General features: G+C 40.1%; 1 protein-coding gene across 1 annotated transcript in view; it reads left to right on the top strand.

Moving 5' to 3' along the window:
* The first annotated feature begins 1,627 nt into the window (after nucleotides 1–1,627).
* Nucleotides 1,628–26,429, top strand: part of ATP13A4 (ATPase 13A4) — a 79,140-nt gene continuing 54,338 nt past the window's right edge. The window contains exon 1 of the mRNA XM_041002740.1: nucleotides 1,628–1,798. Within this exon, the coding sequence (XP_040858674.1) occupies nucleotides 1,736–1,798 (63 nt within the window). The 5' untranslated portion in view covers nucleotides 1,628–1,735. The remainder of the gene's footprint in view (nucleotides 1,799–26,429) is intronic.

Here is a 26,429-nt window from a genome sequence, read left to right on the forward strand (position 1 = left end):
GCCCATTAGCAGGACATTGGACTGGAAGCAGAGTGGCGTTGGTCCGAACCAGACTAGGATTCGAATATAGGATGCAGACAGCACAATTTGTGGCTTAACACCTTGTACCACAATGCTAGCCCCTGCTTAAGGTTTTATATGTACTTTCCATACTCCTTCCTTGGTCTTATTCTTATTAGGTAAGTCATGTCAAGTTGGGGAAATTAAAGACAGTGTTGTTACTTAGTGTGAAGGAAGAGTCGACACTGTGAGGGGGGAAAACAGCCATTGCTACCTGAATGCCTGTTATTGGCCAGACAGTGTTCCTGAAAAAACTGGAGAGGTAGATCCTACTAAAATTACCTTTCTTTTACATGTGAGTAAATAGAGGCTTAGAGAATTTATGTAACTTACAATGTCCAAAGGTAGCTTAAGTACTGCCTAAGAAAGCCCACATTGGATCCAAGCCCCCAAAGACTCAGAACACATGTCCTCCATCATAGTGTTCTGTCACCGGCTGTCAAGTTGGAAATGGAGTTTGATAATGCCTCCGTTGGTGCCAACGTGCCATGTGCTTGTACGAATCTCTTCTATTCTTTCCACGGTCGTGCCGGGTCTTACCAAATGAGAGGAGCCAGTTCCTCCGAGGTTGGCGATCATCCTGCAGAGCCAGTGCAGACCAGCGGCTGGAATCCAGATGTGCTTCCAAGTCGGAGTGTGCGTGCTCCTCCACACCGTACTGTGACTTCTGCCCGCTTTCTGACACTTTGGTTCCAGCTTGCCTAACAATCCCACACCTTCCTTCAGACCTGCTTGAATCCCTACAAGCCCGAGGGCAGCAAGCATGATTTGATTTATGTACATAATCCCAGTGCTCAAATAATGTTCACTGAATAAATGTATGAATAAACAAAAAGGAATCTTGCTGTACAGGCCCTTGACTGTTTTATTTCTTGATATCCTTTAGCATTTAGCCACTCGTATTTGAGGAAAAAGCAACTACATAAAGTAATTGGATATAGTTTTGTTTTCTATATATTTTCCCATAATGTAGACTTAATTGCACATAGCTATTAAATGGGACTGTGTTGGCATGCACAGGAGAATATGATTACAAAAGCCTTTGAGAGGGATTAGCGATCGTTTGTAGCTTTTGGAAGCAAAATGAATGGAGATACTATTAAAAACCTGAGGATCGGGGCTTTCATTAATCAAATATAATCTGCGGCTCAGAAATCCTCCCCCACTCCTGTTCCTCAGCTCCTGTGGAGAAGGCAGACCTGGGAGTTCCTGTCCCGGCTCCTCCCTGGAACAGTCTTGCCAACTTGGTATAGTCCTGCTGGCTTTGCAGTGAGATGCCCGATGTTGGCAGGCACTGGGCAGGCAATGAATTCTTTGCCTGCAAGCTGGGCACAAAGGGATCGGCATGGGAGCAGGCTCCTTTGAGACAGCTGCTCTCCGAGAGAGAGAAAGAGAGGAGAGAGAGAAAGAGAAGAGAACAGAGAGAGAGAGAGAGAGAGAGAGAGAGAATGCATTTGGCTAGAAGCAACCAGAAATTCTTGTGAGCAGAGGATGACTGGTGGGAGGAGTCCAGTTTCCCGAGAGGAGGTGTGTGCTCCAGGAGTGTTAACCTGAAGGAGCCTTAACTCTTCCAGTGAGCTGGGGAGCGGCGCTGGTGGCTCTGCGGGCAGCGAGCTCGTCCTGGAAGTGTGTGCTCAGGACGTGTGTCAGGGAGCAGGAGTGCAGGAACTCTTTCATGGGGGACCACTTTGAGAAGGGCCAGCACGCTTTGCTCAATGAAGGAGAAGAGAATGAGATGGTAAGATTCTAGCACACTCCCCTCTCCCTCCTCTCCAACTTTCACAACACGCACGCGTGCTCACAACCTACATGCTCTCCCTCGGAGACACGGTCACACACAGCGCTGTGATTTGACTCCGTTATTACGTGTGAAAAAGTGATGTCCAAGAAATCTGTCTGACCCAGAAATGTTACCTCCTCTGACAGATGGTTGCTAGAATGGAAGCATTGTGTTCCTTTTTATCAAGTATGTTTTCTTTGGAAATAAAGCGGAAAGGGAGAGAGGCACAACGCACTGTTTGCCTTTAGAACCTGGAGACTGAGCGAGTTGTTCCAAACTCCGAGTCCTGTCAGCCATCTGTCGTGTGAGGAGTAGGGTGTTGTCAGATAGCAAGGAGCAGAACATCAGCAGGGAAGCCTCAGTACACGGCCTCTTTGACCTTTTTCTCTTCTGACATGTCTCGCTCACGGAGCTTGTCAGCCAAAAAAATCATAGAAAATACTAGCAACTCTCTCCACACACACGTCTGTTTGCTTTTGGAGTTTGACTTGTGGCTTTCAAGTTGTGTCACAGAAAACTTGAATTGTTGACGGGCTCCCTTAGTTTTGATGTGTTCCCAGCTTGGGAACTGTAGGACAGTCAAAATGACTTCTATGCTCTTGCTGAATTTTCAGCTGTATTTCTCAATTACAATGTAATCAAGAGAGAGCTTGAAGTGTGCACTTGTGTTTAATAAGGTCTTTCTGCTAATTGTGTAAGCATAGCCTTTTATGTCAGTAATGATGTAATTAAAATGTTAGAATGCGATGCTCTCCTGCTATAATAGCATTTTATCTATAATCGCATTTTATTCTCCTGGAATTAATAATGTATAAATAGCAAACCTGAAAGATATTTACTTAAAATGTTTTTGTTTGTGTGTTGTTAATTGATTTAGCCCTATTACATTCTTTGTTCTAAAACTCTCAAGTCTAATCTGCTTACCTGTTCCTATAGTAACAACATTGTTTGGACTGTCAGGAGTAGATTCATTCCTCTATCAAAGATGAAAATATTAGAAAGAAATGAAAGGCACCTTAATTCAGGTGACTCTCCTAGCCATATCCTCACTTGGCTTTGACTGCCAACAATGGCCACTAGGTCCTACCTTGAAGAAATTGCTGTCTGGTTTCATGTTAGAAATCATCTCAAAGGAAATGCGTTTCCTTACTCTTGGTATTACGCTGAGCATTTTATTCTCTTCTTAAATACATCTCACAGAAGGCAGTGGCTCCCTCCTCCTGTAATGTGTTTGTTTTCCGTCTTTCATTTAGCAACACGTCCCCTCTCCTGCTAGGCATCCTTCCCACTCTTCAATGATTGATCTTTCAAGCCGTATTAAGCATCACCTATTTTTCTAGAAGCCATTTGAACCTCTAGAGAAGCTACTGCATCTTCCTAACCTCCACGTTCCAACAAGGCCATTTTGTCCTAGCACAGCTTTGTTGCAGCGTCACCAAAGGCATGAGGGTGGTCAGCCTGGTTTTGTATGCAGTCAAAGCCTCACCAAGACAGGGCCTTTGCTCTGGCCAGGGACACTGTGTTTTCTGGTGAGGAGTCATTTGGCTAGGGTTCACAGCAGACACGATGTATTAGTATGCGCCCTGGAGCTCCTTGTTCTGTTCTGCTTGGAGAAGCCTGGCCACCTGCCTGGTGCAGTGTCCGACACTAGGTCTCTCTTTCACTCACTCCTTCACCTCTTGCCTGCAGCACTAGCCTCCAGATACTATTGGAACACCTTAAGTGTATCCCACATATTTTTATATTGATTTTTAGTTTGTGAACTATTTTTTTTAGCCACTATTAACCTTAGTCTTCACCATAACCCTATAAAAAAGATGGTGTGAGCCCCATTTTAAAGATGTGTAAACCGATGATTAGAGAATTTATGGTTATTATCAGGCCTAGGAGTTAAACTTCATATAGATTCACCTAAGTTGGCAGCTCTTCGGCCTCTGGATTTGAATATAGTCCATTGATACCTTTTTTAGTTCTTCTCCTTTCATAGAACAATTACAACATCTGATCTCATATTCCTTAGTGCCAGTATTGTTATATATGATTTATATTTTCTGAATAGATCATTCTCTTTCGCTTCCATGTTAATCCCCTTTAGAAAGTCAAGATTGTCTAGAAATGGGTCATACTAGCATTCACAGATTCTTACTTCATACCATTGCTTGAGTTTGTGTCCTTGAAAAATTAAATTTCTTTGATTCCAGAATGTCTCCACATTTTAAGATGAAACAACTCTCTATAGTTATCTCCCAGGTTAATATAAAGAACAGGAATAAGAATCAAGCCTAAAGATGCCTGGGATTACCTTTCATTCTAAAATGAAAGAAACAATAATTAAGTAGTGCTTTTGGGTGACCTCAAACGATAACCTTGAAACTGCACAATGAGACAGGAGCCAAAGGAGGGAAGAATGTGTTGAAAATGACCTCCAGAGATGGTCTTCCAAACTATGGGAAAGACTCAAAGAGTATGGTGCCAGGCTGGAGCAGAGGTCTAGTTCTTCCTGTCTGGGCCAGCCACTTACTGACTCGAGCCTCAGTTTTCTAATCTGTAAAAGTGCACCGGGGGGGGGGGCGTCTGAACCCCATTAGTGTCTCATGGGGTGTTTATGAGGATCAACTGAGAATATCTATGTGGAAGTGCTTTGAGAAACACAAAATGCTGGAGGTGTCCTAGTTGTTGTTATATAAACAAAGGTAGAAGTTAAGTCGGTTAACTGCCCTTGTAGTTAACCAACTGAATGGATATTACCCCACCAAAATGAGGTCATCTGTTTTCATCCAATAATGGTAAGAGGAAACCATTTAGACATGGAAAGGCACAGAGCTGCCCTGTGCTGGTTTTGCAGTGATTACTTTGGGAAAACACCTGCTTGGGGACTCGGGTTTCTTTATTTCTAAAAGGACAATGTCACTCTAAGAGCTCACATCCCTTTGAGTTCCAATATAATCTATATCTGCTTTGAAATATCTTAGGAACATTGAGTATTCATTTGTTTATACCAAGACTGAACTAAGCATGGCTTAGTAGCTGAAACCATCATCTCTCTGGAGAGGTGTTTTGTTTCAAGTGAGATTTTTTCAAAGATTAAGAAAAAAAAATTGGAATGGCCGAGCTACAGATAGAGAGGAAGAGACAGAGAAATTTCCTATCCACTGGTTCTTTCCCTTAAACAGCTGTAGCAATCAAGAGGAGGCCAGGCTGATAAGAGTCAGGAGCTTCTTCTCGGTCTGCAGTGGGTGGCAGGGGCTCAAGCACTTGGAACACGAAATCTATTGCTTTTCCTTGTTCATTAGCAAGGAGGCAGTTTGGAAGTGGAGGAGTCAGGACTTGAAACAATGTCCATAAACTGCTATGCCATGACACCAGGCCTTGGAGACTTCAAAATACAGTTCCCAGATTTCTTTTTTGTCCTTTATTATTAGATTTTAACAAAGAGGAGAAGAAAAACCCTCAAGTATAAAGGTAAAATTTGTTGTCAAAATATTGAAATAACCAAAAGGAACTAAAGAATGAAGTAAATATAATTGATGAGGTTACAGTTGAATATGATAAGTATCACATTGATGATTTTTCTTCCATACTTATAAAATATACCTGCATAAAATTTACTACTTTCCAGTTATTTGCTATGTGAAATTACTGATATGTGGTTTTTCCAAATTGCACAAATATTGTATAATAATGTGTAACTACACATCTCTTTTCTTGAAGCTACCATCTCCACCTTTCTTCACCTACTGTTTTTTTGAAGCTACCCTTTTTAACACATGAAAATGCACAATGGATTTTTTTTCCTTTTCATAATTATAGTGCTACATAAACATTTCCCTGTCTCAGTCATAGTTGGATTGTGTGTGTTAAACAAATCTCCCAGGTTGCATATTCATGTCGCTTCTAATTTAAGTAATTCTCCCAAATTGCAATTTCTGTTATTTCTAATTATTTTGTGTGGAACAGCTTTCTATATGCATTTTTCCATATTTATCATTATTTACTTATGGATAAAGGCCCAGCGAAATTGTTCTCCATCAAAGGAGATGTGCATCTTATATTTTGATGGATATATACTTCTCAATTGCCTTTTAAAGTGTTGTGATTTTAACAATTTATATTCAGCAGAAGTCCTTTATGAGAAGGCTTTTTTTCTCCTTCAGACTTGCCAGTAGTGAACATTATCAATCTTTTAGCTTTGGCTCATCTGTTATGTGAAATGATATTTTATGGCTGTATGTTTTTGCATTTGCTTCATTTGAAGCTGAACAAAATTTAATATGTGTTTTTTGGCATTGACTTTTCTCTGCTTTATCCTTGATGTTATTCTAATTAATATTATGCTAAATATTTAATTAAAATATTTACATTTTAAAGAATAGATTGTGACTTATTTTTTATTCTGGTTTGGTATGACATGTGGTACAAATGAATCAATGATATCCAGGTAGAATATTCTTATTGTCCTTGGGCATGTATTCACAGGGTGGTGGTGGTGGTGGTGGTGAACCATAATAAAATAATGATTGTTTTATTTGAGTGCTGGCAAATATTTAGAATATTGAGTTATGCTAATAGTAGGTTACTGAAAACTAGTGAATGTTGCAAAGCAAGAGAAACTCATTTTGAACTTCTGTGTCTTTTCTGAGAACCTAGCAAGAAGTTAATACTGCCACACTAACACTACTTAAGGTGGCAGTAACGTGGTGTGCGGTTTCCATCACGCTGGAAACCCCGTCGTGCATTCAGCATGCAAGAGGAACGTTTGTCCTCACCAATGCTCAGGCCCATTTTGATAGCTGATGTCAGTCTTCTCTCGTACCCTGAGCAGAAGCACTCCACCATCTCAATAGCCCCTTACTTGTTATGCTCCATGAGTACTTCTGAGTTGGATGCCAATGTTAACTAGTGAGCCCACAGCACTCATAGTGCAGGGATTGTGTTCAGGCTGAGACTTTTTGTCAGTGGAGTATTCAGGAAGCTGGGACATTGGCCAAATTGAATGTCTTTGTTCTTGATTCATTACTACAGAACTCTTATGAAGTCAACTCATCTTTGATATAAACTCTTGAGGAGTGAGTTTGAATCCATAATACAGGGATCTTGTTCAATTATTCTTTCCAAGGCCTCCTCCTGCCCTACCCCTTCCCTTATTGTTTGGCATAATACTGGGCACAAATAAGCCATGCTTGATGGTGCAATTGTAAGTGCCATTAACCTGCAATTTTACTTTCTGACAAGAAAAGCAGACAACAGGGTTTGAAGGGAGAAACCATTTGACTAATTTAAAGAAAAAAACTAGAAAATTTTGTATTGTTTATTTGAAGCGGTCAATAATCCCATTAATTTGTCGATTGACTTCTGTTTCCACCAAGCATCAACAAAGCTTATGATTTTTAAAAAAATTATTTATTTTTATTGGAAAGGCAGATTTACAGAGAGAAGGAGAAACAGAGAGAAAGATGCCTTATCTGTTGGTTCCCTCCCCAAGTGGTTGCATGTCTGGAGCTGAGCTTATGTGAAGGCAGGAGTCAGGAGCTCCTTCCAGGTCTCCCGCATCCCAAGACTTTGGGCCATTCTCTACTGCTTTTCCAGACCACAAGCAGGGAGCTGGATGGGAAATGGAACAGCTGGGACACGAACCGATGCCTACATGGGATTTCCGCTCATGCAAGGTGAGGTTTTGGCTGCTGAGCCATCACACAGCCCCATAAAGCTTATTCTTTAGAGTTAATTAGCCAGACTATACGATTTTTCTATAAAGTACTGCATTCTATCCTTTCATCCATTAATATATAAACTCTACCATTGTTTAAGAAACTTCTGCTTTGTGTCAGGCATCCTCCATGCTAATCAAGGAAAAATTTGAGTGAACAATAAACAGCTTCTGTTTTCAAGAAGCTCACAATTGAGTGGGCAAGGCAGAGTACATACATAGTGCAACATGAAAATCAGGTGTCCCTGGTCCAACAACCATCAATAATTTTAGTATAGCATCAGCAGAGCATTTAAATCCAAGTGTCAGGATTTTTCTGAGTGTAGGGCTTGGTCTGACTGTGCAGGCTACATGGTTGGATTTGAAAGATCTTTAGAAACTGAAATTTAAACACCTTTATAAACTATAGACTGTGGGATTAGAGGGAAGGAATGAACCGGGTGAATAGTTATTAAGCATGTCTCAGAGGTTACTGGCTTGTCCAGTGTCAGAAGATAACATTGTCCTTTAATCCCTCGAGGGAAGATAGGATCAAGTTAGCAGTAGGATTAGGAAGAGAAACAGAAAATACTTATGTGGTGATTGATTTGGGTCAATTTCTGGACTAAGCACTTTACACACACACCAGTTTATTCAGTCCTCTTGGAATTCCTACGAGTCTTTACCATCTCAATTTTTAATATAAGGTAACAGAGGCATGGACTGTTTAGGTGAGACACTAAAGTTCACTTGGCTAAGTAAATGGCAAACTGTGACCGCTGCCTCTTGATTTTGCTGAATGCCGAATGCACTTGTTGAACTTGTTAATGGTGGAGAAAGTAGTAGGGTATCTTTGACACAAGCACAATATCAGGAGTCTGATGACAAGTATTGTGTGTTGGCTCTGTCAGCATTTCATCTCACCTCAATTCAGCGTGATCAGATTAGTCTTGGACTTCTAGATGGAGCTAATAATACAGTGCTACCAGTTTGAGCCAGGTCTCAATGCACATGACTTGTTGAGATCCGTTCTCACTCCTGAGACAATTTAAAATTTTTTAAGACCCTTGCCAACACACACAGATATTCAAAAATTTAAAACAGGCACAAAAAAAATCCATGTATGCCATCTTAAGAAATTTAAATGACACTCAATTTTCTTTCGAAGCATTGTGAGGTTAACTTTAGTCAAGGAAGGGAAGTCATATCTGGAGACCTTGTATGAAGTGGAAACTAGGAATTTATGGCAGTTGTGTGACTTACTTGTGAAAGAAGGAATGAGCACAACTGTTTGATTTAGCACTGCTGGATCTCAGAGGGTTTTCAGACTCACAGAAGACAGTAATTTGTAAGAAATTGTCCTTCAGAATGACCTCTTCAATGCAGTCTCATTCCCAGAAGCCACTTTCAAGACTCTGTGGATCCCAGCCAGAGCACTATCACCCCTCCATCCCTCCACCAAATGACCCATAACTATTTCCAAATGCTAAGCATAAAACTCTTGGTTAGTTCTGGAGCCATAGCCTGGTAGGAAGGACATCTCGGAACATGGTCAACTCAAATCCACCCACAGCCAGAGGCTGCTCTGGACAAGGAATATGCCTGTGCGTTGGATGTTCTTCTGAAAAGGACCAGGAAGAAGGCCAACTCTGGCAAGCTTTCCAGAGAAATGTACCCCAGGCAAGGACACCTTCTGACTTCTGTGAGTGCCCACATCAGGTTCTAGTTGAGACTGTGATCACTTTGGTGTATCAAGAAGCTATTACTCTTGGCAAAGTTTGAAAGTCCGAAACTCCAATCTGAAAATCAGTACATAGAAGACAATTTTGTGAGGAATGATTGGTGTTTTAAAGCCAGTTTCAAAACAGAAGGACCCAAGAATCGAGTTTGGGAAGACAAGTTCGTGCAAGGCGAGGACTTTATCCACTAGGCTACCAAGCCGGGTCCACTGTATCATTTTATTTGTTGCCTAAGCTGGGGACATTTTAAGTGTTAAACAGATGAAATCACAGGTGATGTTTTTGATTCTGCTTGTAAATTCAATCCCTACATGTCACTATATCTGGTTATTTAAGTGGTGTAATTTGCATGCAGTTATCTTATTCTCCTTAGATTTTTCTTTTGTTTTGTTTTCTTTTTGAAAGAATTTACTTTGTTTTTATTTGAAAGTCAGAGTTACAGAGAGAAGGAGACACAGAGAGAGGTCTTCTATTTGCTGGTTCACTCTCCACATGGGCACAATGACTGCAGCTGAGTCAATCTGAAGCCAAGAGTTTCTTCTAGGTCTTGCACGTGGGTGCAATGGCCTAAGGTTTTGAGCCATCCTCCGTGGCTTTTCCAGGTCATAAGCAAAGAGCTGGATGGGAAGTGGAGCAGCCGGGATGTGAATTGGCACCAATATGGGATCCAGGGGTCTAAGCATTTCAGTCATCTTGCAATTAGGGAGTTGGATTGGAAAAGGTGCAGGTGGGACACAAACTGTTGCCCAAGCGGGATGCCAGCATTGCAGGTGGCAGCTCTACAGCTATGTCACAAAGCTAATCCCTATTTTTTTCTTGTCTAACCACAAATTCTAGTACATGGTTGTGTAGGAGCAGTGAACAATTGTATTGTTCATGTTCTGATTGTGAAAACATTCAATCTATCATTCTTACTTATATTAGCTGTAGATTCTTAATGATTCTCCCTATTATCTGAGAAAGTTTTCTTTTATTCCTGTTTTTGTAAGATTTTCTTATCACAAATGGAGATGCATTTTTCTAAACTATCTTTTTTTTTGCATTACTGCTATATTCAGGTGATTTTCTTATTTAGTCTGTTAATACTCTAGTCTGTTAAACTGACATTGCTTGGTTTAGGTTTTAGTGTTGAAGAAGCTTAAATCCTGGAATGCACCTTATTTAATCATGGTGTACCACTCTTTAAACATGTTGTTTGATTTGACTTAGTTCAATTTGATATTTTAGTATGTACATTTGTTTCTATATTCCCAAGTTCACAAGGGATATTGGATAATGGTCTGTAGTGTTTCTTCTTCTTCCTCTTCCTCCACCACTACCACCACAACCACCTCTCCTCCTACCTCTCCTCCTCCTCCTCCTTCTTTCCTCCCATTTAGCCATTCTTTAAGGATTAGTGTGTTAGTGACTACTACTGCTGCTAGTTTTTTTTTTCATCTAAGAATGTCTTTATTTCTTTTTCATTTCTGAGGCATATTTTCATGGAAAACATTTCCATCAGCAGATGTTTTGTTTCCTCATTAGAAATGTTCTGTGTTACTCCTAGATCTATGGTTTCTGATGAGAAATCTGTGGAAGTTGAAACTTTTCCTTTCATAGTTAAGCGCCATTACTCTGGCTGCTGCTGCAGCTTCTCTGTGTGGTTTTGAAAGGGCAATATTTTTATTGTCCTTTCTTTCATTTCATTGGTGCTTTTATTTTCCTTCAGTTCTGCTATTGAATCCATTCACTGAGTTTTTATTTCAGGTATTATAGTACTCCGTTCCAAGAATTACCGTTTGGTTCTACTCCTTGTTTTTTTTTTATTTCTTCTTTGAATCATTTGAATTTTTGTTCGTTTTGAGTGTACATGTAAATATTATTGCCGTTTTGGTGATACTGACTTGAAAATTCTTTTCGGATAATTTCAACACAACTGTCATCTTGGTGCTATCCTCTCCATGTGTACTTTAAAAATTCTGTGGGGAAATGTAGTTAAAAGATAAGTTTATTCTGGGACACGGAGCTTTTTTTTTCATAATGCATTATTTTAAGGAGCTTCCTACAAGCTCCGTGTATGCCAGTGTTTAAGTGCAACAGTCAAGATGCCACTTGGAATTCCAACATCGTGTATGAGAGAGAGCCGGGCCTTGGATTTTCCAGTTCCAGCTTCCTGCTGGTGTGTGTGCTGAGAAACAGCAGGTGAAGAACCAAATCCCTCTCACTCACTTGGGAGATCTGGAATGAGTTCCTGGCTCCTGAATTTGTATGGATCTGGCTGTGGTTGATGTGGGCATTTAGAGACTTGGCCAGAGGGTGGGAGATCTTTATTTTTCTCTCTTCCTTCCCAGTATATTTTTTCTTGCCTACTCAACTTCATAGTTAGTCAAAGACAGAGGGAAATTCCTCATTCTGCTAAGAAGGATAGGTGTTCACATTGTTGATGGCAATTCTTCACAATAGTCAAAATATGCAATCAAGATATGGAGTCAATCATCAATGGGTGAATGGATTAAGGGTATCTGGCTGGCATAACCCATGGAGTATTGTTCAGTCATAAAAAGAATAAAAATCTGGCATTTTATATAGCATGGGTGAGCCTGGAGGACAGTATGTTACATGAAATAAGACAGAAAGACAACCACCATGTGTCTTCATCCATATGTAGGAGATTAAAAATCCTGGCAGTATGGTGGCTTCCAGAAACTGGAAAGTGCAGGTGAAAGTGAGACAGAGGAAGACTGGTTAATGGATACCAAAATACAGTTAAATACAAAGAATAGGTTCTAGGAATCCACAGCCCAGGAGGCTAACGGTAGATAATAATTGATTGTATACTCTAAAACAGCTAGAAAAGAGTACTTTGAAAGTTTCCAACACAAAGTAATGCTAAATGTCTAAGATGATATATATGATAATTTACTCCTGTTTTGATCATTGCATGTCACAAACATGTGTTGATATATCACATTGCACCACATGAATATGTATAATATGTCAATTAAAAACACTCAGGTTCATCAAGAAGGATAAATGTTTTAAATAAATACTGTAAATACTGTCAACATAATTTTACCTTTTCCCATTTCCTTCCTTACTTTCTTGTTTGCTTATTTATTGAGTATTTATTATGTACAAGTTCCCACGCTAGATATTATATGAAGCAAAATTCTTTGTCTCAGTATCTGGTGGAAGAAATAATTAGTGAGCTAGTCCTATGGCAAGTGCTATGAGAACAGAAAGCTATAACCAACCTCTGAAAGACTTCAGTGAGACATTGCAAAATGGTTGAAAGTTCTTGGTAGATGAATAGGACTTGGCCTGCAAGCCCAGGTTAAGGCAAAGCACGTTACAAGCAAGGAAACACAATGTACAAAGGTACTGAGATGTAAAGGAACAAAGTGCGTTGTTTTCAGAGAACCAAGTGTGTGTTGGCTAAGCTCGTTTGTAGGGTAGTGAAGTAAGACAGGGAGAACAAAGTTGAGGTTGGAAAGATAGTGCGATTAAGTTCCAGGAGGGCTGTACATGCATTTTAAAGGGATTTAAAGCTTCGAGTATTTGGCCAACCTTCTTGTTTTGTTTGAATTTTCTGGGCATTAGCATTGAAAAGCCGATATCCTGAGAAACCAGAACAGTTGCTCATTTTAGTAATCAGTTTGAAGAAGGACACTCCATAGATAGGAAACCTCAGACAGGTGGAATTGTCCACATGGCTCTCGCGCTGATCCAGTCAGAGCACAGACTGAATTAATAGAGCAGTAGTGTCAGGGCTAGGGCAGAATAAACCGATTTCAGAGCTGTCTAGAAGACGAACAACAAGCTTTGGGCACTCAGATGTCTGAGGAGCGAGGAAGAGCATATTAAAGGGAATTCCTAGATCTCTGAGTCACACAGCTAGGTCCATGATGGTGTGGAGGTGACTCACAGAGAGGAGGGTGTAAGTGGTGTGTTTGGTTTCAAATATGTGACTCATTGTGACTGAGGATGTTTCATGCCAAAAAAGAGTTTAATTTGAATAATACCTTTATTTACGGATTTACTTGTTCTTAAAACTTTATTTGAAAAGCAGACACGCACACACACATGCACATAGGGGAAACAGACATATCTTCGATTGGCTGGTCCACTCCCTAAATTCCCCTAACTGCTAGCGTGGGTCCAGGTTGAAGCCAGGAAGCTAGGGTTCCATTTAAATCTCCCATGTGTGTGGCCCTTGAATCATCACCTGCTGCCTTTTAGGAACTGGTTAGTAGGAAGCAGGATTAGAACTAGAGCTAGGGCATGTGGCCAGGGACTCTGGTATGGGTTGTGTGTCCCCCAAGTGCCAACTTAACCACCATGTAAATGCTTGTCCCATGAATAGTAATTTTAAAGATTCTTAGAATATTTTTCTCTTCTCTGGGAGAGGAAACAATAAAGGTAGCACACTGGAAACTTCTTTTAAAAATCTTGAAAAACTTACTTGTTTTACTTATTTATTGGAAAGATAGAGACAGAGAACTCAATGCAGGTCTCCTACCCGCATGCAGGGACCCTGGTAACTTAGCCGCTGTTACCTATTTCCTTTTAGGATGCACAGGAGGAAGAAACTGGAATAAAAAGTGGAGCTAGAACTGGAACCCAGGCATTTGAGAAAATCATACCATTAGGCCATTAAATTGTTTTTCTGTTCTAGAGATTGTGAACCTGTGGTTCATGACTCTAAGCAAATCTAAGGGCCATTGCTATGGGTTCTGAGGGGCACATATGTATGGCAAATGTTGATATCATCTCTATAAGCAGAAGTGCAAGGCAATCACTGGAAAACATAAGGTATTTTTTTTTGAAATTTCACATATTGCCTAAAAATATACATAGCCAATTTAAGATTGAATTGAAATTGATGGTCATGGTGCTTGTCTGAACACTAAAACACCGCTGTTATTCCAGAGGCCTTCCTTGGGCTCTTTCTAACCATCTCTATTCCTTGTTGCTTATTCCCACCCCAAAGGTAACTTTACACATGACTTTTATAAATATTACTTTTCTGTTAAAATGTGTTTCCTAGTTGTTTATGTATTGTTAAACAATGATTTTGAAGCTTCTAGAAATTGAATCACACTATATTCTTTTGTGTTTTCTTCTGTTCATTCCATTCTTGACATACATCCCTACTGCTACATTACATTGAGTATGCTCATTTTCATTGAGGCAGAGCGCATTACTATAAGACTATCATTTGAAAAGTAAGCTTAATTGTGGATGGATTTTCAGCTTTGAGAGTTTTTTTTTTAATGGTTTGCATATTCAGGTAATATAAGGCCATGATCCTGTAAAGAAAATACTGTGAATGGAGTTTTTGGGTCATAAAACATGAATGTGTCTCTCCAATATTACCATATAATGGCAGTGATGTCAATAATTTTATCTCTCACCACCAACACAATAAGCGAATGTTCCTCCCACTACATAGGGTGGGACTCATTGGTCTTCAGCATTTCTTCTACTTTTTTATTAACACTCTTTGCACGGAAAAGATGCCAGGCCATCTCAACAGGAGAGCTTGATAATGTAGTGATTTGCAAAAGAATTCTTTTATAAAAGGTTTGTTTAGGCACAAACCTTTAATGGCAAAATAGTACTTAATATATAGAGGAACCGTCTTTCCCTCTGTTTCTGAAATCCTGTTTTTCAAAAGATAAAATAATTTATTTTAAAGATACAGAACTGTTCTGACAGAAAGGAAAGTGTGTGTATGTGTGTGCGTTCATGTGTGGTAATGGGCTGGGAGGTCACGTTCCCACGCTCTGGGCTGTAGCCTGGTGTCTGGCACACAGTGTAGCTATTAGCAGGTTTGTCCAGAAATGGAACAACCTTTTTCAGGAAGTTTAGTTTGCTTCACTGGAGGTGTGTGAGCCAGGGTGGCATTTGTTATAGATATTGTTGAGGGAAAGCATAGTTGATCTGTCCCTCTCTCAGAATTCATTAGTCGGTTTTCATTTTTTAAACTCCTATGGTAAATGAGAAGTGATTCTTGAGATCCTCCTATTGCAGGATGGAGGCGAGTGTGGAAGGAGAATATTATTTTTCAGTGCTTTCTCGTTAGCTCCTCATTTGAGAATTTTCCTAAGGCCTCAGCTTTCTTCTCTGAAAAATGATGACTTGAATGTCTGCTAAATGTTCTGCAGAAGCCAACAGTGTATGATTGTCACTGTTAACCCCCCTGTTCCACTAACCTCGTCTATTCCAATCTAGTTTTTAGATTGGATTTCTACAATGGATTCTGCACCACTTGTTCACTTAAAAATATTTGTAGGTCTAGTGTTTGTCAGAAATAATTTTACTATGCCAGGAATCCAGGAATCAACAAGTCAGACAGAAACGCCTCTTGAGTTCTCAAAATTTACACAAGACAAGTAAGAAAAATACCAGAGTTAAGGGCTTCCATGGATTCAAAACAGGATGATGTTTTAGAAAGTGGCTGAGTAACTATTTAGACTGTGTTATGAGAGAAGCTGAAGAATGCCAAGGGGTCACACACACTGGGGTGTCACTGAGGGCATTCCAAACAGTCAATACTTCAACTTTTTCATAATAGTAACAACTTATAAATGAGTAACATTTACAGCTTTCATCTCATTTCATTCTCATAATGGTTTTGTGAGGAAGGCATTGGTGTTTTTATTTTCTCTTATGAGGTTATGGCTTCCAGATGATAAATTTAGGAAGTGGCAGAAGCAGGTGCTTTGCTCTAAATGTTTTGCCTTTTCTCCCATACGGACCTTTGCATTTCAAGTGGGCAGGCTGTCTGCAGAGGGCAGGCAGTCCCAGATACGGACCTGGCGGTGCTTATGACACCAAATGTGTGGAGCTTTTCCCTTCAGCACCAACCAGTCCTTGAATCCTCTAGACTCTCCATGTGTGTCTTATCATAAAGCTCAATTCTGGTAGTAAGCACCCAGATTCATGATCATACTCCACAGGATCACAGGCAGTTCGTGAGTCTGTCCTAAGGATGGAAATGATCAAGTATGGAGTCTCCAGGCAAGCCAAACTTCTATTTAAATCAAGTGTAGTTTCAAGGCTCTTTTAATCCATGCCACTTCATGTTCAATAATATGCTAGAATGACTCACGAAATTTCCTCTCACAGGAGGGATTCTGTCCCCTGGAGTGGGGGTGTGATACTTCCTAGCTCATGGATGTGTTCATCAGCTCTGAAGTTCTTTGAATCTGTTCCCTAGGGGATTCTGTGAAGATTCCGCCACACAGGCAGGATTGATTTTGAACTTGCTGAAGATGGCAGAGTTCACATGGGTGACTCCTCCATAACCCATTCCCCATCTAGAGGCTCTCTAGGATTCCACTAAATGTCACCTTATTAGCATAAACCCAGGTGTGGTTCCAAGGGCCCTAGTAATCATTCAGGAAATTCCAAAATTTTAGTAGCATACACTAGGAACAAAAGCAATTATATATATTACATGGAAGAGAAATTTTAATCTCAGCATCACCTGGAAGTCTAAGATATGCCTCTTGCTCAAGATTGCTCCATCAGGAGATTAGAATGTCTCCTACAGAAACTGCTGTCTGGCTTTGGGTGTAGTCCTTCTTGCCTGCTTTGTCTCACTCTGCAGTTTGAAGCTTATGAAAACCTGTTTAAGAGGAATCTAGGAACTTGTCTGGGCATCACAGCCATTAGCTCAAAATGTGAACAAACAGCAAGTGTTCAAGCACTGTCCCCTCTGACATCTGCAGATAGAAATATCAGACTGAGGAGGAGGAGGAGAGGAGAAGGAGGGAGGTTCCTCATGAGAGGCAGTCTTGTCAGGTGGAAACAGTTTCAATGAAGAAGAACCTGGCTCTGTTACCTACCAACTGGATGATTCTGGACACATTCCTTAACCTCCTGGAAGCTTTCCTTCCTTGTTTTGACCCGTGGCTGATAAGTACCTTGCTTGTACGAATTAAAGTAGGGTGTGGAGAAACATGGATTTAGGGTGTCTGGAACATTGTAAGAAGTCATGGTTCACATGAACTCTGTTTTCATGATCTTCGGTCCAAGTTTGGGTGGAGAATTATTCACAGAGCTGAGTGTTATCACCCTGTCTGCCGCCGCTGCTTTCCCACCAGCCAACTTGTGTGACAAGAAATACCTTTCACAACCCAGGCTGGCAGCATCCTGGTTTGAGAAGAGGATTAGTCTCGATTAGTCAAAAGGAGCTACAGCCTTGAGCATCCTTTGTCTTGCCTCATCCCGTGACTAGACTGTTGCCTGACTGGTTGAGTCACAGCTAGTGACCTCTGTCTTTGGAATTTCCAGGGAATGATGGTAAGTGTGAGAGAAGTGTTGTTGGTTGTGAGGAGAGATGGAGGTGCCTTATTTTAAGTGTTTGGCAAACTTTCTTTGGCTGCCTGCTAGGCGGAGTGGCACACATCCCTTCAAATCCTAAAGTTCCACCCCAAACTGTGATATTGGACCATGCATGCCTGAGGTAACTGTTATGTTGCATTGTGCTGACCCCTCATCATATACTAATGTGATTTTGTGTCCTGAGACACACTCCACATTTGCAGCCTCTGCACCTTTGCTCAAGACCAGCTCCTCAACTCGGAGAGTCCTTTCCACAATCTTCCTTTCCAGATCTTGAGTTTCTACCCATTCCTTCCAGCTCCATGTCAACTAGCTGTTCTCTTGGAAGGCCATTCCTAATTACCATATCAGTGGGAGCTCTTCACCCACTTGAAGCTCGTATTTTCCTTTGCACATCTCACAGAGTGCTTGATAACTTCTGTCTTGAATCATAGTCATTTTAAAAAATTCCTCATCTTCCATGTGAGTCCTTTGAGGATGAGAAATTTGTCTCTAGCTGGTAGACCGTGGCCATGCCTCAAATGTGGTGGAGAATTTGAACTGAAGATATTTTGAAGACTGTGTTTGGGGGTTACAGCAGGACATGTTTATGACCTTCTCTTCCAGTCTTAGGCCTGATTCTTACAGTGTAAGACGAGGACAATATTGTCACAATGTCTGGTTTATTTTAATATAAATCATAATCTTTATGTGGAAATAACTTGGGACTGATATAAAGCTTTTAGGAATAAATGTCAATAAGAAGCCTAAAAATGAGCCATTCCTTCTGAGCCTCCAGAATTCATGGATCAGGTCATCCAGGTCATTCACGTTTAGAATATAGAAGTCAAATTACCCAGGCAAAGCTTAGAAGAGCCTTCTTTGGGTTAAAAAATTGTCTTCCAGGAGCTGAATGGTTCCCAGGAAGAACATTTGACTGTGATATGATTGAATGAATTAATGTGTTTATGAAGACATGTGCCAATCAGGGTCAGAGAAGACAGACAATCTTTGTCATAGAGAGTGCATTCTTCATGGCAATCTTGTTTATCTAGGCAAGGGACAGTTGCACTCAGGTTACTCCTCGTTCTGGCCCAGGTCCCCAAGGCTTTTTGTTGTTGTTTTTGTTGGGAAGGAGTTAATTACCTAACCAATCTCAGTCTCAGTTATAGGTCTACTTAGATGATCAATTACCTCATGAATCAATATTATAGATTGTATGTGTTCAGAAATCTATCCATTTCTTCTAGGTCTTCTGATTTAATGGTGTATAGTTGCATGTAATAGTTATTTTTCCTTTTTTCCTTTTTCCTGTTATATTTCCTTTTTCACCTCTGATTCTACTGATTCATATCTTCCTCCTTTTTTGATTAGTTGAACTAGTAGGGAATCTATTTTGTTGATTTTTTTTTTTTTAAAGAACCAGCTCTTTGGGTTGGGCATGATAGTATCATGGCTAAATCCTCACCTTGCAATTGCCAGGATCCCATATGGGTGCTGCTTCATGGCTTGACTGCTTCACTTTCTGTCCAGCTCGCTGCTTGAGTCCTGGGAAAGCAGTAGAGGATGGCCCAAAACCGTGGGATACTGCATTCATATGGGAGACCTGGAAAAAGCTCCTGGCTTCAGGTCAGCTCCGGCTGTTGCAGTCATTTGGGGAGGGAACCAGTGGATGGATGATCTTTCTCCCTCTGTCTCTTCTTCTCTGTGTAGATCTGATAGAATAAAGAACTAGCTGTTTGATTCATTGATTTTGTATCCACATCTATATATCTATATATTTTTTTGGTCTCCATTTATTTTTTTCCCTGTATTTTTGTCATTTTTTCCCTTGTTTTGATTAATCATTTTTTTCTGCTAATCTTGCAATTATTCTGCTGGTTTTTTTTTTTTAGCTCTTTCAGATGTGTGGTTGGCTCATTTACCTGGTGCATTTCTAGTTTCTTGATATAGGCATTAATTGGAATAGACTTTCTATTAATCCTGCCTTGACTGTGTCCCATAAGTTTTAATATGTTGTGTTGATGCTTTCATTCATTTCAAGCAATTTTTAAAATTTTTTTGATTTCTTCTATAACCCATTGCTATTTAGCAGCATGTTTCTCAGTCTCCAAGTATTTTCATATCTTCTTCTTGTCTTCCAAGTTTATTCCATAATGGTCTTAGAATACATGATTTTGATTTTTTTTAAACATTTGCTGAGGCTTGTTTTGTGGCCTATAATATGATCAATTCTGGAGAAGGTTACCTGTCTTGATGAAAAAAGTGTATTCTGCATATATAGACCAAAAGGTTCTGTAGACATCAATTAAATCTATTTGTTCTATTGTCTAGGTGAGTTCTGTTGTTTTTGCATTGAGTTTCTATCTGATCAATCTGTGTATTGACATTAGTAGGATGTAAAGGTTCCCCACTACTATTTTATTGGAATCTATTCCCTTTAAATCCATTAGTATTTGTATCAAGTGACTAGATGTCCTGGCATTTGATGAGTACACATTTATTATGGTAATTTCTTCTTTCGGAATGGATCCGTTGATCATTATGTCCTGTTCTTCTTCATTTCTTTTATTGTTTTTCACATGGAAGTCTGTATTACCTGATGTTCAAAAGGTTGCAACAGTTCATGTTTTCCTCTATTAGCCTGGCATATCATTTTCCAGCCTTCACTTTCAGTTTCTGCATATCTTTGTTGCTGACATGTGTCTCCTGTAGGGAACAGATGGAATTTTTTTTTATCAGGTCCATTAATCTATGTCATCTAATTGATGATTTTTAGCCATTTACATTCAGGGTTAACATCAACAGGTAGTGATTTACGGTGGTCATTTTAGCATTGGGTGTCTCATAAACCCAATGATTTAGATTTCCTTTGCACATTTATTGAGGAGTTCTCTGCACTTGGGAATTGGTTCGTATTATTATTATTATTATTATTTTTGGTTGTTTCTATTTGGTTGGTGTTATTCTGTCACTAGGCATCTTTAAGTAACACTTGTAGGGCAGGTATAGTAGAGGTGGAATCTTTCAACTTTTGTTTGCTTTGGAAGCATAATCTTTCATTTTCAAAGAAAATTTGCGTAGTATGTTATTTTCAGCTAGCATTTTATTTCTTTTAAGATCTGGAATATGTTATTTCATTCTCTTCTGGCCTGTAGAGTTTCCTCTGAGAGGTCAGCTGTGAGTCTGACTGGGATTCCTTTATAAGTTAATTGACTTTTCTCAATTGTGTATTTAAATATCTTTTCTTTATGTTTAACCAAGAAGAGCTGGATTATGATGTGTCTTGGTGAGAACTGCTTTTGGTTGACTTTATTTTGGGTCCTGTGCTCTTCCTGTGTTTTGTTTCCCATATCTTTCTCTATGTTTGGGAAATTCTCAATTGTTATTTAATTGAATACACCCCAGATTATCTTTCTTACCCTTTAGACATTCCCATGACTCTTATGTTCAGTTTTTGATGGTGTGCCTCAATTCTGGGGTACTTTTCTTAGCTTCAGTCAGAAATTCCTCTTTCAGCTTTCTTGTGTCAGCACTACTACAGGAGGTATCTGTCAGTTCTGGGATTTTTTTTCTTTTGCCTCATTTATTCTATTATTGAGGCTCACCAATGAATTTTTGATTTGCTGTGTTGTGTTCTTCACTTCTGCTTTTAAAAATATTTATTTGTTTTTATTGCAAAATCAGATTTACATAGAGAAGGAGAGAAAGAAAGATCTTCCATGTGCTGGTTCACTTCTGAAGTAGTCCTAATGACTGGAGCTGAGTGGATCTGAAACCAGGAGCTAGGATCTTCTTCCAGGTCTCCCATTTGAGTGCAGGGTCCCATGGCTTTGAGCTGTTCTCTCCTGTCTTCCCAGGCCCACAATCAGGGAACTGGATGGAAGTGGAGCAGCTTGGACATGAACTTGCACCCAAATGTTATCTCACCACTAGGTTAACATGCCAGACCTGTATTCTTTATTTCTAATAATTCAGTTTAATTTTGTTTCAATATTGCTATTTCCTGCACAAGGTTCTAATTCTTTTAAGGAGCTTTATAATGGTTTTTAGAAGTTCTTTATCTGGCAGGTTTTTTTTTTGTGTGTCTTTCTCAATTAACTCTGAGGTCGACATACTCTTTCATACCTTTACAGAGGAGGCATCAGTAATTGCATTCATTGTGTCTGTGCCTCTTTTGCCCTTGGTCATTGCAACTCAGATTAGCAATTTCTTTTCCTTGAAACCATTTTTTAAGCTGTGTCATACACAGGTCTACTGGTCAACTTTATTGAACCTGTTCAGTTCTTGATATTCCATTTGCCTTTACTTGCCCTGCTCCTTCTAGTGAGTTTCAGTTTTGGGCTTCCATGCTCCACTTCTGCCACGGCCTCTGCAGCCATGGCTTCTAGGTTGCCACTCTTCACTCCTTGTGATTCTGTGCTGTGCTACACCATTATCTGCTCAGACTTTTCCCTCTCCTAGTTCCAGCAAAACTTGGGATTAGGAAGATACAAGCTGTGACTTCAAATTAGACTATGGGGGTCTCAGTGGCATGCATTGCAGAAGTATTTTTCTTTTTTTCTCTTCTCGCCAGAGCCCATTGGCAGTTAGGTCTGTAGGCAATCTGGACCTATTTTTGATGGAATCTGTAGGATGTGAAATTGGTATTATTTTCCCAGTGGAACTATTGCAATGTGTTGAGCCAGAAATGAGTTCTCTCCTGGCTTATTGCATGCACAGCTTGCTGTTGCCCCTCCTCATACCTGCTCCTCCTGAGTCTTTGCCACTGAACTCAGAATGATGCCTGATGTAGAAGTGGTGAGGGTCTGGGTCATGAAACACACTCTGTTCCCTCACCTTTGCACCTGGGCAGCACCACCTTGCTTCTGCTCACAATCTGATTAAAAAAATCAGCAGAGTCCACAATGCTATAGCTGGATTTACCTTCTAAATTCCCCACAATCTCCTTTTCCCACCTGACCACCAGTGGAGCTCCAATCACTGTTGGGGTATCTGTTCACTGCAGTACAGCAGTGCTGTCTCTGCTTCTTCCCCATGTCCAAAGGTTTCTAGGTATCCCTCTGCCACTGGCCTGTCCTCTCCTGATTCATGGGATAGCACCTTTTTTTTTTTTTAAACTTCTCCTAGGCTACTCCTTCCTCATCTGTTCTAACATGAACTCACCCAATTCTCCCATCTTGGAGAGTTCTGAATGACTGATCTTGATTTAGCCTCGTGATCCTTCTAGAGTATAGCTTTACTTAGCATCTGGGAAAGCTGCCCTTTCCAAATATCTATATAAAAGTTTGTGTATTGATGTCTGGTTTTTTTTGGAGAGGGTCTCTAGATTCAGAGAAGGTTCTCTGGGCTGTGGTGTAAATCATTGCTGCAGAGAGCACATACAGCCTAGGGGCTGTAGGGGAGATGGCTTGGACACCTGAAAGCCAAAGGTCAAGTCCCGAGGGATGCAAAGGACCTGGATGTCCAGGAACAGAGGGAGAAGGGAGAAATGTGTGGGTAAGGCAGGGCTAAAAAAGGGACAGTGTGCTATTGCATAACAGGCATGGATTACCAAGAGTTTAATTATTTGTCTGGTACTCTTTTGACATTTTTAAAAAATATTCTTTGTGTGTTTATCTCATTGATCACTGTCTTGTGGGAGGTAAGAGTGGGTGGAGGGCAGGCTGGCAGGGGCAGTTCCCTTCAGCATATTTGGGAATATGAAAAGATACTGCATAAACTCGGGAAATAAATTGCCACCTGATGATAACAATAGCAAAGCAAGACATTGTACAATTTCAAACCCCATGTCTGGCAATAGTCTCTGAAATGTAATCCATTTTGGGTCGGTACAATGAAACTCTCTTCAATAAGTGATAATTGAATGACTCTAGTCCACATTGTTTCATAATTTCTTTAAAAAATGTAGCAATGTTTTACAGATTATTGCCACCCAATTACACCAGACTGAGAGCACGGCATCTCTTAGAGGGACACTGTGCTGTATACTAAAGTCTCTCTGGAGCCCCTGTGGAGCCCCTCTGGTTGACAACTCATATCCCAGTTCTGTTACTAGTGGCATGTCATTCAGGTAACACCTAATAGCATCACACCTTTATATAACACATGTATTGCCTTAACTTCTTTAATTTATTGAAAGAAGATTCTGCTCTTTCAAAAAAACATTTATTTTAATTTGAAAAGCAGATTTTATAGATAGGAAGAGGCACAGAGAGAAAGATCTTGCATCCACTGATTCACTCCCCAAATGGTGCAACACCTGGAGCTGAGGCAACCCAAAACCAGGAGTTTCTTCTGGGTGTCCCACGTGTGTGCAAGATTGTAAGACTTTGGATCATTCTCCTCTGCGTTCTCAGGCCATAAGCAAGGAGCTGGATTGGAAGTGGAGCAGATGGGACACTAACTGGCACTCATATGGGACAGGAGTGCATGTAGGTCAAAGATTAGCCTGTTGAGCTGCTGTGCCAGCCCCAGTTGCCCTAACTTTTAAAGTGTCATATTTTTGTGTGCCCCCATTTCTAATTAAATAAGTGAGTTCCTTGAAGCTAGAAGTGCTATCTCATTTGCTTTTGGATTTAGCACATGCTTAACATTTGGAAGACAATGAACACTTGTTAAATTGAACTAAAATTAAAGAGAAAATGAGGCAAAGCAATGTCCAGCACATGTAATCTTCCACAGGTGACAAAATTCTGAAACTAAGACCAGCTTTGCGTTGGACTGACATTTGTGCCTTGGAAAAATTCTTTAATGTTTTTCTCCTATGAGAGAATACAATGAGATCTTCAAAAATTTCAGGAAAAAAAATTCATGTTATGAAAAAACATGCATCAATTTCAATTTCTTTTCATTCTGATAAATTTTCAGTAGCTTACTACAACACATCTGCACTAGATCTCATTTGAAACAGTAAGAAAGGTAAGAAGACGAGTTTGAAAAGCCTGTATAAGAGCAACAGTGACTCTGTTAACATTGACCCAAGAAGAAATAGAAAAAAATGTGTTCAAGTATAGGTGAGAGAATCATGAAGTCACTGAAGTTTGTGAACAGATTATGGCCTCTGTGTCCTCCCAAACATCTCCCCTTGCCCTGACTCTGCAATGGCTGCCTTTTGCACTTGGGTAGAGAGATGATGTTAATGATGGAATTCACAGGAGCAGATCTTCTGCATCATTTTATTCTAACTGAAGAGGACTGATCATTAAATGATCACCAGGACCACAAATATATTCACTGGTTCAGCTTGTACAATTATGATTGAAAACTTTTTTGCCCAGTGGCTACAAAACCATCATGATTAGCTGTGCTGCTGATAAAAGCAGAGCTAACGATGGAAATTTTGAACAAATGGGATTGAGATTTTGAAACTTTTCATGGAAGAACTGGAACAGGGGAAGAGGCATGCATTTTTCAGAACGGTTATGGTCCTGGAGACAAATCACAGTCAATGCAGTGGATATGAAGACGTGGAAGTGGTGCTGTCACCATCGAAGTGAGCAGACCAAGAGTATGGGTTATGCAAGAGCTTTCTGAGATACTCTAAGCATGTTGCTTTTTTGTTTTCCTGGAGGATCAAGGAACAATAGTATCTGTTTATTATGGAACTTTAACAGAAAAACACATGGAAAAACTTAACCAGAGTCCTTCTCCACTACAACCGTGCTCTTGTTCATTCTTGCTAACCAAAACAGAGAGATGTACTTTGCCTCTCTGAAAAGAGTGCATTTCTGGGTTAATTGGAATACGTTATCAGAGTTCTGCTAACCTTGAGCAATCCTGGAGGAAGCCATATAGTATTTTTATGTTTTGCTAATGATAGGAAGGAACCTAATAATTACACATGAAATCAGCTTTCAGCTGAGAGCACAGAACCCCTACTGATAATGTAGTCTTAATCAGATGAGAGAGAGAAGTTGGTGATTTAAAGTTTTGTTCTCAGCTCCCTTGTTACCCAAGAGGCCATTCTAACAAGGGAAGAACATTCACACTGAGAATTCCTGAATCCAACTGCTGATAAGCCAAGGGACAGAATTTCAGGTTTGTGTTGGGCAAATGGGTTCAAGCCATGGCAGCAATAGCAAAGTGCTGATCTAGCACCTAGACTGATTGACTCATTGAGATCTTAGAGCAACTCTGTAAAGTGAGTATCATCATTACTCAATTCTATAAATTACGAACTGAATAATGAAGATATTAAATAACTGAGTGACGCTTGTACAACGCGGGAGTGGCTGGGCTGATCTTCAAACTCAAAATGTCCTGGTTAGAGACTCTACTTTTAGTCAGTCACTCCGCCACTTCTATTTCATCCTTTCTATTCAGTGTAACATGGCTGTGACATTGCAGGATACAGTTGTGGAATTGAAGCTATAAACTTTGTGAAGATGGTTTCCACTCTGTCCCAGGCCCATTTTTTTTTTTTTTAAGAAAACTTGTTTTGATTATTCATTCATTTGAAGTAAGGCACTTATTTACATTCATAGTATCTTCCAGATTCTAATAACAGTCCTCCCACACCCTGCCATAGAATAAAGCAGGTACTTAATAGCATGATTTCTGGTAGACCAATCTCCATGGGCTTCCCTTTTGATGTAAAATTCTTTTTGCATCTGAACAGGAAAGGAGCATGCAAACCAATAGTTCCACACCAAACTCCTATAGACAAGTTGGCTGTTAATATCTTTGTGATCCAAAGACATTTCACGAAATCCTGATTCCAAAGACTAGGCCTGGTGCCGGTCCCTCCTGCTCAAGATACTGTTGCTTCCAACAAAAGGGATCATGTGGCTATTGTCATCAACTAGCCTTCTGTCACCTGGCTTGTGACCAGGACTGTGATAGCTCTGAATCA

This window comes from Ochotona curzoniae, unplaced genomic scaffold (genome assembly GCF_017591425.1).
Source record: "Ochotona curzoniae isolate NIBS_2020 unplaced genomic scaffold, NIBS_Ocur_1.0 scaffold_2587, whole genome shotgun sequence".
NCBI classification, from domain to species: domain Eukaryota; kingdom Metazoa; phylum Chordata; class Mammalia; order Lagomorpha; family Ochotonidae; genus Ochotona; species Ochotona curzoniae.